The 13,186-nt window shown below is 44.4% G+C and overlaps 2 protein-coding genes across 2 annotated transcripts in view; one reads left to right on the top strand and one right to left on the bottom strand.

The window, feature by feature from the left end:
• LOC149304558 (cation channel sperm-associated auxiliary subunit gamma-like) overlaps nucleotides 1-3,999 on the bottom strand; it is a 30,942-nt gene extending 26,943 nt beyond the window's left edge. The window contains exons 1-4 of the mRNA XM_089478629.1: nucleotides 3,908-3,999; nucleotides 2,205-2,441; nucleotides 1,396-1,449; nucleotides 535-679 (exon numbers count right to left, since the gene is read on the bottom strand). Coding sequence (XP_089334755.1) covers nucleotides 535-679; nucleotides 1,396-1,449; nucleotides 2,205-2,441; nucleotides 3,908-3,919 — 448 coding nt within the window. The 5' untranslated portion in view covers nucleotides 3,920-3,999. The remainder of the gene's footprint in view (nucleotides 1-534; nucleotides 680-1,395; nucleotides 1,450-2,204; nucleotides 2,442-3,907) is intronic.
• A 157-nt stretch (nucleotides 4,000-4,156) lies between these two features.
• Nucleotides 4,157-12,333, top strand: LOC149304559 (26S proteasome non-ATPase regulatory subunit 8-like). The gene is made up of 7 exons (XM_089478810.1): nucleotides 4,157-4,393; nucleotides 6,269-6,341; nucleotides 7,347-7,449; nucleotides 8,400-8,565; nucleotides 9,076-9,176; nucleotides 10,269-10,377; nucleotides 11,680-12,333. The coding sequence occupies exons 1-7, from the start codon at nucleotides 4,214-4,216 to the stop codon at nucleotides 11,815-11,817; spliced, it is 870 nt and encodes a 289-aa protein (XP_089334936.1). The 5' UTR covers nucleotides 4,157-4,213; the 3' UTR covers nucleotides 11,818-12,333.
• The last annotated feature ends 853 nt before the right edge of the window (nucleotides 12,334-13,186 follow it).

Raw genomic sequence — 13,186 nt, forward strand, 5'->3', positions numbered from 1 at the left:
CAGGAAAACACTAATTACTACTTGACCTTAAAAAATTCAAGATTTTTATTTGTTAATTATTTTATTAAATTGTGAAACTTTAAAATATCATATTGGAATTGCTGAAAATGCTGATAAATTGTAAGTATGTGAGCGTAACCACACTACAGAATTATAGCAATCTGACACTGCTTCTGTTGTCATTACTCTATCCTACAGAATCATGAGAACTGGAGCCTAGTGTAGCACCAGAGCTGTCTGAAAGGGAACATAAATACCTTACAAAACTACATATCTCAGGATTCCACAATACTGAAGCATGGCATTTACAGTGATGTCAAACTGCTGTGTGGAAACACAAATGACAAGAAGCATTGAAATAGCACTCTTTGGCATTTCAACAATTAAAATAAGGAATGTTAAATTCCTTGCTGGAAAATTTAACACATCAGGATTTGTGGTTTGTTTCTAAGCTCTGCTGTAAATTACATTTAATCAGGCACTTCCTCCTATTCTGCCTGTTTCCCTGATCTAAAATCTAAAATTCTAAAATACCTCCCATCCTGGAAGGAGCTGCTGTCATTTCAATCTCCAATTGCTCTTGTTTTTGACGCACAGAGTGGGCAGGTTCTTCAAAACTGACTGTCACAAGTGGTCTCATCCCAGTGTAGTGAGCTGTCCGGATAGCCATTTCTGATGCCTGAAAGGGGAGAGCAGTGCCAACATTAACATGCTGATTAATGGGCCATCTCTTCATCCATCAGATGTCCCTTTTTAGAACTTCTGGAAGCTTGGGTACAAAAATATAAGCCAGGGACAAAGGCTGAGTGTCTCTGAGTGTCAGGGAGGTTAAGGCAAGGAAACTGTGACAGTCCACAGCCCACCATTTGCTGCGAGGAAATTCTCAGCTGAGCTTTCTCTGCTTTGAAAACAGCAGCTGCATTATTTACTCATCAATAAAATCTATACCATCAATAGCTTGTGCGTGTTTTGATATCACACGAAACTCTTGGAGAGGCCTAGAGTGATTCTATCACAACTCAGAATAACAGTTTCACTTGCATTCTGGCTTTTGTTTAAAAATAAATAACCAGTTTTATCTTTTAAAACAACAACAACAATAAAATGCATATGTTAACAGAAGTGAAACATTCAACATTAAATCTTTCCATACTGGAAAACTGAAAAATTAAAATGTTGGTCATTATTGTTTGCAAACAGTATAGAAATTCAACTGTTAAAATAACCTCAATACCATTTAAAAGCAGTAGCTTGAAATCAATTGGATTTGCACTACAGTTCTGTGCAATGTTGAAACATCAGATGAGTTTCGGGATTAAAGCACCCTTTAAATTTGAACTCACTTCCAGCCAATGCCCTGGTAGGCCTTTGCCAAGTTTGCAGCTTTGCCCTTACCAATGATCTGCAGGTCAGGTTTATTTTCAAGTAGTATGGAAATCCATAGTATTTCTGCAAAAAAGGAAAGTTATTTCAGCAGCAATTTGATAAAACAACACTGAGCATCTTCACCACAGGTCTCTGCAGAATAATCCCCTACAATTCTAGTTAACTGGTGTACCAGTTAAACCGCAGTCCTGAATAAACGCAACCTTAGTACTTGTCATGAAACATCTTTTTATACTGGAGAGTATCCTGAGATGCCTAAGCCACTGACCTAAAGCACCTGATATTCCCTGGTGGTCTCCCTTGCAAGTACTAAGCATGCATGAGCCTGCTTAGCTGCTGGGACCTGGTGTCTTCGGCGTATTTAGGTTTAGGGCTCCAATCACATATCATTGTGATTTTTCTCTTATCCCTTCCTATGTTTCAAAGAAGAGGGAACAGAATAGGAAAAAATGCAGTCAACACCTTGGTTTAAGCAAAATATTTCTTGGTTTGAGATATACTCTGTTTAGTGTAGCATAAAATTCTGTCAGAATAGTGTATTATGTGCAGGATCAGAAACAATATACTTCAGAGGAGGAACTGTAGGGGAATATGGGTTGGAAAATAATTTGGGATCATGTTCTGCTTGTTTGCAGCAACAAGAACAAAAAGCTGGAGCTGAACCTTGCTCTTACCTCCCACTTCCCTCCATGGCTTTATGGCTTATGGCACAGAGTGGCAACAGCTCCAGAGGAAGTACTATGGGACCCTAACAACCCTTCTGTGCATAGGAGCACAAGACAACCTTCTCCTCTCCCAAACCCAGCTGCCATACTCACTGCATTTTTGTCATCGGGGTCTATAGCTGAATCCACCAGTTCCTTGAAGACCTCCTCTACGCTCTTAATTTCATGCTGCTGCATGAATATATCCCGGTCCGCACCAACTTTTTCAAATCTGTTGACTACAGCTCTCCATGCGCAATCTGCCAAAAGGGCGTGTTTTGTGTGCAGGAGGATGAGGAGGAGTTTGGCCAGAAGAAACCCCTGCATGACAGAGACTTCTTGCAAGGGAACCTATGAAATAAACAAATAAACAGGGAGCACAGGTTCTTATTGAATTGACCCTTTGGGCTCCATGAGTGCACAGGTGCAGCATGGATACACTCTTTGTGCACATCTACATCTTTACTACATGTAGCGAGATCTTGTTGCACCTTTGAAACCAACTGAGAGAAAGAAGTTGGCAGCATGAGCTTTCCTGTTTGCTATAGTGGGCCTTTGGTATCCGCCGGGGTTTGGTCCCAGGACCGCCGTTGAGGATCCCAAAATCTGCGGATGCTCAAGGCCCATTATATACAAACATGGGGTAATGAAATGGTGTCCCTTATATTAAAACGGGAAATTACAAGACCTGCTGATTGGAATGAATTACTTTGAGGAACGTTTTAAAGCTATGGCCGCAGAATCCATGAGAATGGAGGGCTGACTGTTCTTGCTCTCCTAGTCCAAGTGAGGCTGCGCACTGTGCACCCATTGCCCCTCCATCTATCTGTCTCTCTTTCAGTGGACCTTTGTATGTGTGTGTATGCTCATGCTCTGAGGGGACCTTTTTATATATGTGTATGTATGTGTGTGTATACACACACACACATATATTCTAAGGGGACCTTTATATATATGCATGTGTGTATATATATTGAGTCTGAGGGCTTATTTATATCTATGTGTATTTGTGTGTGTGTGTGTGCTCATAGTCTGAGGGGACCTTTTTATATATGTGTTTATATGTGTGTGTTTATATACACACACATATATTCTAAGGGGACCTTTTTATATATGCATGTGTGTACAGTATATTCAGTCTGAGGGGACTTATGTGCGTGTGTGTTTTATATATATACACACACACACACACACACACACACCTTAATGTGTGCATGTGTGTACGCTCAAGGTCTGAGGGTCGTTATATATACATATATGTGTGTGTGTATGCGTGTGTGTATATACTTAGCCTGAGGGGACCGTTTTATATATGCATGTGTGTATAATATATATATATATATTCAGTCTGAGGGGACCTATTTGTGTATGTGTGTGTGTATATATGTATGTGTATATATATATATATATACCTTTATATATGCATCTGTGTGTATGCTCATGGTCTGAGGTGGCCTTTTTACATATATGTGTATATACATACATACGCCCACACACACATATATTCTAAGGGGATTTTTTTTCTATATGCATGTGTCACCTTGAGGGGACCTTTCTATGTCTGTGTGTGTGCGTGTACCCATATACAGATATATATATATATATATATATATACACACACACACACACACATACAGACAGACACACCTTTTGATGTATGTATACACACACACATATATATATATGCATTCATAGTCTGAGGGGACCTTTTTATATGCGAGTAGTATGAGACCTATTCATGTGTATGTATACAAACACATATATATTCATAGTGTGAGGGGACGTTTGTGTGTGTATACACATATATACAAACACACGTATGTATCCATAGCGTGAGGGGACCTTTCGCAGCGGCGGCGAGGGAGGGTCAAAGCCAGAGTGGCTCCTCCTTCTTTGGCTCTTCCTCCTCTTTGAGGCGTTACTTGGCGCCTCGCAGCGGTTGCTCCCTTCTGCGCATGCTCCGAGGGGGGCGTGACCGGCCGATCGGGGGCGGGACCGTCGTTGGCGCGTCATCGAGGGGGATGAGGAGGCGGGGCCTGAGCCCTGGAGGCGTTTCCGGGGAGACTGCGCCGCGCGGAGGCCGTAAAGCGAGGGCGGCGGGTGTCGCGAAGGGGTGCCGATTCATGGCGGCGATGGCTTCGGCCTCGGGCTCCGTCGGAGGCGGGATGCCGGTGCTGAACGGGGCGGAGGCGTCGGGGGCCGGGCTGAAGGAGGCCAGCGGGATGTACGAGCAGCTGAGGGCCGAGTGGAACCGCAAGAACCTCAGCCTCAGCAAGTGCGGGGAACTCCTCGCCAGGCTCAAGGTGCCGCCCTCCCCCCCTCCCTCTCTCCGGGGGGACTGGAAACCGCTCCTCGGGGGAAGGGGGGCCTGGAAACCGCCCCACAGGAGGAACTAGAAACCTCCTCAAGGGGGGACACTAGAATCTGCTGGACAAGGGGGCTGGGGGCTCTAGAAACTGTCCTTTGGGGTAGCTGGGGGTCTGAACCACCCCACACGGGAGCACTTGAAACCTCTCTTTAGGGGACCTGGGGGCACTAGAAACCGCTGGACAAGGGGTCTGGGGCCTCCAGAAACCACCTGAGAGCACTAGAAACCTCTCCTCAAGGGGGACACTAAAAACAGCTGGACAAAGTGGCTGTAGAAACTGCTCTTTGGGGGGAGCTGGGAGGTTTGAAGGCCACCCCCACATGGGGGCACTTGAAACCTCCCTTTTGGGGCCTTGGAGGCACTAGAAACCACCATTTGTGGAAGAGGAGGCGCAAAGGGGGTGATGGGTGAAGGGCAGGTGGTGGCTAGGAGCTTCTTAATGTACCACTTAGATCCATCGTTTTAATGTGGTGCGTGTCTCATTGCACCAGCGTTTGGTTTGGGAGTTGGCCTACGACGCTGGAGACCAGGGTTCGAATCCCGGCTTGGCCGTGGAAACCCACTGGGTGAGCTTGGGCAAGTCACACTCTCTCAGCCTCAGAGGGCAGCAATAGCAAAAATAGCAAATCCCTGTGAAGAAAACCCCGAGATAGGTTTGCCTTAGGGCCACCGTAAACCAGAAACAACTTGAAGGCACACAACAACAACAAACATCCATTAGACTGAAAACAAGCTCACTACCTTTAGTACCAGAGGAGGCCACATTGCCGGAAGAGAGGCAAATGACTCAGCCCTGGTGTTGCTTTTGTGGCCTGAGCCACTTCTCAGGCTGAGTCAGGTTGTTAAAATCTGACAACGCTGAAGCTTAGCAAGCCCAAGCCCAACTCACCTTACACATCTACATGGCAGGATTAATGCAAATTCACACCACTTTAACTGCTGGGGCCCAATACTGTGGGATTCTGCGCTTTGTCGTTTTCGTGAGCCGTTTAGCCTTTGTGTCAGAGAGCTCTGGTGCCACAAGAAACAACATGAGATGGAGCCATGACAGTTAAAGAGGTGCCAAACTGCGTTAATTAAGTTCATTGCCTCCATTTTGTGTCATACCCAACACGCTGTAATTAAGAGAGTGTTGCCTCTGAATATGGAGGCTCTGTTCCCTTGCAATGGGTCTAATCTAGAAACCACTAGAACAACACTAGGCAACCTAGTGGGGTGTTTTTTTTGGTCCAAAGCTCCTGTAATCCTTAACTAAGGCTTATGGGAAGTGTAGTCCCTAAACTCTGGAAGGCACCAGGCTGCTTAACATTCATATGAACATACTGAGCAGTTGAGGAGCTAATGTAGAAGGAGCTCCACAAAGGTAGAAAATCAGTGTTCCTCAAAGAGGCGATCAAAACCAGGTCTGTGTGAGGTAGGAGCACAGTCTGGAGAAGGTAGGCAGTACCTGGTTGGACAAGTTCAGGGTTTAGTTGGTGACTAATCTGAAGGACTTGGAGTCCCACGGATGCTTAGCTTTTTTTCTAATGCTAAGTTTCTCCTCCATGAAGTGACCTATAGTCAAAAGCCTGCTTTCTTTTAAGAGGAGAAGGGCATTTGTGAAAGGTTTCTGGCCAAATCTGCTTGGGAGGGCTCACAGCTGCCAGTGGATTGTGTTCCCTGCTTAGAATTGTGAGCCTTCAAATTGGAAAACACCTTGTGATCGCGCACTTCCTCGACTTGTCCTGGGAACCTGTGGGATGGGCAGGGCAAGTGTTGGTTGTTGCTATTACATCCTGTGTTTGACCTCTCTCTTTTTTTTCTGTTCCAGTTAGCTCTGCTTGAACTCAACTTCCTGCCCACGACAGGCTCGAAACTGACTAAACAGCAGCTTATCTTGGCAAGTGAGTACAGCCAACCCATGCACAGGTCTGGCAGATGGATCCAAACCAACATTTCCATCCCCAACCTCTCCATCTGGCCCCCAGCATTATTTTCTCAGTCCTAAAATAGCCCTGGCCTCCCATGAGGCACATTGCTTACTTTCTCCTACATCGGGGGAGAGAACCAGGTTGGAGTACAGCTCCTTGCCTGCATCACCAGTGTTGAGAAACACTAGGGGTTGCATTTCATTTTCACCAGATTTTTCCCTCTGTCTTAAGGTTAAGCTGAAACAAAAGCTGTCTTCTTTAGTGCAAACATGAAGCGGGCTTGGAAAAGACCTTTTATCTCTAAGCTGTTGAACAAAATGTGTTTGTTACATTTAAAACCTGTCTTTGTGGCATTCAAGGCCCATTATAGAAGGTCCCCAGGCAATCTGTCATCCAAGGTCCTGATGATGCAGAACTGTTTAGCCAGACCAGAGTTGCTGCATCATGATCCTCGATTTGGACCCTGGCTTTAGCTATTATATGGTATCCAAAATATTAAGTGTGCAATATCTTGTTCTCTTACAACAACTTGGTGAGAGATGCTACTATTATTTCCAGGTAGGAGGTTTGGGAGCTGACCACCTGGGGCAGTGGTTCTTTGCCAGGGAGGCTTTAGAGCTTGTTGGATGTCAGATCCCCAAGCCAGTATGAGTGGGACTTCTGGGTGTTGATATCCAATAGGACCTGGAGCCCTCTCCTGCCCATCAAAAATGGCTGGCCTAGGGGATTCATAGCAGAGGGATAAGACAACCTATGGTCTTCCAGATATGTAGCTCAGTCACTTAGCTTTTATCTGTTGAACAGTTTCGTTTGTTGCCCTTCTGTCTTCTCTCTTATTGCACACTCTAACCTGACTGAAGGGCAGCAAGCATCACCAGATGGAGATAATATACTGGGTTGATTAGTTTGCTCCAACCAAATACTGTCTAATATTCTTTGTTAACACTCTGCCTGTCATTCCTCTTCCTGCCATCCAAGGAGACATCCTCGAAATTGGGGCTCAGTGGAGCATCCTGAAGAAAGACATCCCGTCCTTTGAAAGATACATGGCTCAGCTCAAGTGCTACTATTTTGATTACAAGTAAGCAGTCCTGCTTTGTGGTCTTGAGTGAATTGCTTTGCTCTTAGGATCTTCAAAGCTTTGGGTCGGCTTGTGAGACTAAAACTCAAAAAATAAAAGAAGGAGCTCTAAAAATGTTACCTTGAAAAACATGTGGAGGATGTTTGCCCACCCCCAAAAGCTTTGGCCTATAACTTCCATCAGCATCACCCACAAGAGCCAGTGATAAGGGAGTATGGGAGCAGTAGTCTAAAATATCCAGGCACTCTTGCTCTAAAGCTTGGAAGAGCAATATCCCAGCCCCTGCTTCTGGTATGGTAAAAATGCTGAAAACTGAGGCTTCATCCACAATACAGCAATAAACTAGTTTGACACCACTTTAACTGCAATAGCTATATATTTCTGGGAATTGTAGTTTTGTGAGCTGTTTAGCCTTCTCTGACAAAGAGTTCTGGTGCTACAGCAAACTACAGTCAACAGAATTCAGCCCTTCTCTTTCTTAACTGACCATGCCTTTAACGCTTCAGTTTGTTTGCGTTCATCCAAGCCGTTTCTGACCAAACCCTAGCTCCAAACAACCTCTCCCAGTGATTTCATGGGAGCATGGGAATGGAGTAGGATCAAGACCTGAGCAGCCCCAAAAGTCTACAGCCCGCCTGTTGAATAGGAATCCCCAGCATCACCTTCCACTCCAAGAAGGGCCAGAATGGCTGTAAAACAGTGTCCTCAAAGGCCTGTCCCAGAAGTGTAGCTGAGTTACTTTAGCTGATAGTAGTGAAAGTTGCTGAGGGTTCCAGCAGAATCAGTAGGGAAACACTCAGGTGATAAGCTCATGAAACTGAACTGGGGGATAGAGAGAAACACTTGTTTGGCCTGAATATTGCACCAACTCTTCTACATTCTTGTGTCCCTCTTGCTTAAAGACCCACATAATCCTATGGCTTTCACTGTGCTTCCCCTTTTCACCTCAGAGACGAGTTACCAGAATCAGCTTACAAGCACCAACTGTTGGGCTTGAACCTTCTCTTCCTGCTGTCCCAGAACCGTGTTGCTGAGTTTCACACTGAGCTTGAAAGGCTGCCAGCAAAGGAAATTCAAACCAATGTCTACATCAAGCACCCTGTGTCTCTAGAGCAGGTAACTTCTCATTCTTCTTCTCCCTAAACCCTGTTAAATCAGAGGCTTTGCCTTACACATGCAAAACAAATTCTTATTTAGTTATTATTTATTATATACATGTATTGTAGATGTTATATATAAATACTGACTTTTAAGTGGACTTGATATGGGGGCTTTATTTATTGCCCCCTCAATGCACCTCATCCCCAAGCACCCATAACTGAAAAAGGCACATTCCTATTTTTCTACCCTAAGTAATCTGCCCAAAGCTTTACAGAAAAAGTGGGCTTTGAAAGAAGGTGGAGTCACATACTTATTGCATAAGACAGTTCCAGATATAAGGGACAGCAAGGGAGGAAAGGGAGAGCTAGTAAGAAGCTTCTGAATGGCTTTAGACATCTTGGGGAAGGTATGCATGCATGTGTAATGTTCTGTTAACAGTTGTACATATTTTTAGGCAAGTTTTCCTGGAAAGGTGACTGATGCATTTAATGTGTGTGCTTTCCCTCCTTTCTCCTCTCCCCACAGTACCTGATGGAAGGCAGTTACAACAAAGTGTTCCTTGCTAAAGGCAACATCCCAGCAGAGAGCTATGCTTTCTTCATTGACATATTATTGGACACTGTCAGGTTGGTCATGTTTTCTTATGATGGTTCAAAGCAATATTGAAACCCTGTGCAGGCCTCTCACCAAGCTAGTGCCTGATTCTGCAAAAACCACAGTACCAGGTGTGATTGGATTATTTAGCCCAGAATTGCCCAGCTTTGGTGAAGCTGTCTGCTGTGTTTCTGCATGAGTTTCTGATTTCACTCATGACCATCCCATAGACATGATGAATGAACAGTGACGTATTTAGAAACTCAAGGTGGGGGCTCCCCCAAGAATGCATGTGTCTCTCTGCCCACTCAGTCAACCTTTTAAGATTGAAGTATACTTGTAATTTGAATTCAGGGAACATGGTCTTCCTCAGCTGAAAACCTGTAAAACCTTTCTACCACACAGGCCAAGATCCTGCATCCCGCACACAAAGCTTAACACTTCTTACATGCAATTCTGTACCTCCTCTCCATTCATCGTGGCAGCTTTCAAGCCTTGGGGAACACTGATAGGACTGTTGAATGGCTGGTGCAGGGAGGATTCTCTTGATGGAGCTCCTCTCTCCTTGAAAAATTTGATTGGAGATGGGAGGCAATCCCCACTGCCTGGTTATCTCCCCATCCATTTCACAGCTGTAGCTGCATTCTCCGGGGGTTGGCATTTGCCATAATGGAGAAGTTTAGGATGGAACACAAGGGCCTAGTGAGTAGCCCCTTTTGTCCTGTCCAAAACAAGATGCACAGAAGTGTAACCTCTAGTTATGGTCAGTTATGTCATAAAACAGGATTCCAGCCAGTGTTTTCATGTGGTAGCATCTCTATTCCACCTCCACTTCTTATTGTAGTGTAATAAAGATACTGACCTGTGCTGCGGAGATTTTCAAGGAGTATTGACAGAAAATATTTAGCACACCTTAAACCCCATAGAAACATTGTTAAGGACAGGCACAATTGCCACGAACAGCTTGGGTGCTTTGCAGCACTATCTGTTTTGATGGAAGAGAATTCAGCATGTACTGCATTAGCCCACTGACACCATTTGACCAGCTTAATAATGGCTGGATTCTGCTTCTTGAGTCTCAGCCTGGGTGAACTGCTCTGGTGTTTTTCTTCTGTCAAAACCAGGGATGAAATCGCCAGCTGCATTGAGAAGGCTTATGAGAAAATTCTGTTCAATGAAGCCACTCGCATGCTCTTCTTCACCCCGAAGAAGATGACTGACTATGCCAAGAAGGTGAGGTTGCCCAGGTGGGATTGTGCTTTGTTTGAGCTGCGTTCCTTGTGGTGTTAACTGTAAGAATGGTTCCTCCCCCTCCCTGTATTTTAGCCATTTTAGAAAATGGTCTGGTAAATGCATTGTCCACCTGAAGTTAGCCCAGTGGCCTCACCAGACAGCCCACTGTGGAAACAACCCTTGTTCTATGGAACTCAGGGAGGCCTGCTCACTGGCATCCCTCATGGAATTAGTTCTCCATTTGAGAATGCTTTTGGATAAGAAGGCAGATTAATCAGTGAATCGGTGCAGTTTTGAGCACTGACAGTTGAGTCACTGTGTTCATACCAGCAAGATTTCCAGAATATCTCTCTGACTCATTATCTGTATTAATTTAACCTAAAGCAGGAATGGGGAATAGATAGTCCTCTAAATGTTAGAGTACTGTTCTCCATCCTGGTCTGAAGAATAGTAAGGTAAGGTTTATTGCAATGGATATGAAGACATTTTAAACTCTAGGAGTAAGAGATGCCCCATGTTATAGGCAGGGCTGGGAACCATGCAGCCTTTCAGATACTGTTGGACTGCAGGTCCTAGCCATCAGTTAGTGGTGAGGTACAGTTCAATAACATCTATACAGTTCCCAAATCAGTTATTAAAAAGCAGTTCTACTGCATCATAAAAGCTCAAACAAATAGCATTCCAAAGATGGCACTTGCTCTGTTAAGCATTGGATTTTTCTCCCTGAAGTAAAAGATGGCTCCATTCGATACATCCGTCATGCTCTAGAACAGAGTTAGGAATGTGTAGCCCTTTCGAATTAAACCCTGTTAAACTATATCTCTTTTCTGACTGGAGCTGATGGGAATGCCAGCTAAAAAGTATTTGGTAGGGTCAAACATTCTCCTCTGCTTCCAGAATAAGGAGCTCTATTTCAGTAGCTGTACTTTGTACTTGCTTGTTTGTTAGCAAAGGATATAATCTCAAGTCAGCATGCATGTGATGGGGCTTTTAGAGGTGGGTGAGTACCCATTGTCTAGAATTCATCTCGATGTATTCATGCCAGGTGAGAGGCAGAATCTTGGATTTGAAAAAAATCTCCATTATAATAGTACATTTCGAAAGAATCAATAATCATGCAAAAACTGCAGGTATTTCGCACTATGTGCAGAGAGTTTTCTGTTGCTGTAGTTCTTTTTTCATGGCTGTGTCAGAGCATACAGTTGTGCCATTAGTAGGAACACATTGCCGGAAAACAAGTCCTGGAATGTTTGATGTTGGCTTTGTATCAATCTCTCAATAATGTATTTCCTCCACTTTCAGCGTGGCTGGGTCCTGGGCCCAAACAACCACTACTGTTTCACTGGTCAGCAGCAGAAACTTGAAGATGCCACCATCCCTTCAACAGAGCTAGCCAAACAAGTTATCGAATACGCTCGGCAGCTGGAGATGATTGTCTAGCGTGTTGCTACTCCTGTTTGTTGAGACTGTGGCCTGCTCCTTCCCCTGTTTACTCCAATTCCCATCCAGCTGGTTGATCCATTTACTTCTATGGATTGGGTGGGTGGGATTGTGAATGTCTATTTCTTCTTGGATGCAATAGTAAATGTAAGCTGGGCCCATCCATGTGTCATTAAGAGTTCCATTGTTTCTTGGGAAGATTATGGATATGAAAGGAAACTTGCTGACCATAGGGAGGAAACTACCTTTCATAAATGCCCGGTGTCACTTATGAAGTTGTCCTTTGCAAATGTTCAGAAATAATCGCAAGAGCTTTTGGTTGCATTGGAAACAGACTTTTCTCTGCGTTCTGGTCAGCACGGGCTTTTAAAAAAGCTTCAGAACTAATTTCAAACTTCTGATTTGGGTTGAGTTTTTTTTTTATTTGATACCTATCTATCACCTGTTTGTGTATGCCACTATAAAGGGATGGCTGTAGGTGAAGCAAATAAAACACAATTTCTTCTACAAGTGTAACTTTCTGGTTGTCATAAAGTTACCCTACAGTTATTAGAAGAGGAGAAGGTTCAGCTAGAAGGTGTGGTGCAGATGAACTGGAATTCTGTTTGTGTGAAGCTGCCTCCTCCCTCCCCCTGTATAGACACAAGGAGATTGGATGCATCCAGTTCCATTTGGAACTAATCCTAGTTTTTAACGCTGCCTGAGATTTTCTCTCTGACCTAGATTTGTTGGACTACCAGCAGTGATAAGAGACAAACCTCCATGTTCAGTGCTGATGTACTTATTGAGTGCCAAGATGCCTGGACAAACAAGGTGATGCCTGGGAAGTGGGATTGAGCTACTTAAATGCATAACTCTGTCATAACCTCTGTGTCTTACAGGAAAGAGATGGGTTAAAAGAGCCCTTCGCCTGGGTTGGCAGGGGCAGCGTTAATGCACAATCAGGCCTTGCTTATTTGAAATTGAGTTGCCAACCAAGGCCATTCAGAGATGAGTAAGTTCTGGATGTCCAGGGTGGCATTTCTCCAGTCTGAGGACCCTCCAAATTAAACCAGAACTGAATAGAAGGTCACATCAATTTTGAAATAAGGGGGGAGTTTTGGGTGCAAAAACAAGGTGTGGAAGCTCCCAATCCATATTTTTTGCACTCCCTCGCAAGTTTTCATATTTTAAAACCCTAAAAAGAACTATAAGGAACAAAATATCCCTCTGGAGGTCCTGCACACACCCCAGTAGACTGAGTGATTCCCACCCATGCCATACAGCTTCCACTTTGTAAAGCTTGGGAGTTGCCCTTGGTTCCAACAACAGCAAGAAAAGCCTTGGTGAGCCGCAATGCATGAACAAAGCCAAATGTCAAGCTGATGGC

Source organism: Sceloporus occidentalis, unplaced genomic scaffold (genome assembly GCF_023333645.1).
Source record: "Sceloporus occidentalis isolate IW3139 unplaced genomic scaffold, rSceOcc1.0.p SCAF_13, whole genome shotgun sequence".
NCBI classification, from domain to species: Eukaryota; Metazoa; Chordata; class Lepidosauria; order Squamata; family Phrynosomatidae; genus Sceloporus; species Sceloporus occidentalis.

Excerpts from the sequence above, each read along its gene's own strand:
- LOC149304559 (XM_089478810.1), top strand. The coding sequence starts at position 4,214 with ATGGCGGCGATGGCTTCGGCCTCGGGCTCCGTCGGAGGCGGGATGCCG. Across the intron at positions 6,342-7,346 it reads ACAGCAGCTTATCTTGGCAA|GAGACATCCTCGAAATTGGG; the intron begins GTGAGTACAGCC and ends CTGCCATCCAAG. Across the intron at positions 9,177-10,268 it reads ATATTATTGGACACTGTCAG|GGATGAAATCGCCAGCTGCA; the intron begins GTTGGTCATGTT and ends TGTCAAAACCAG.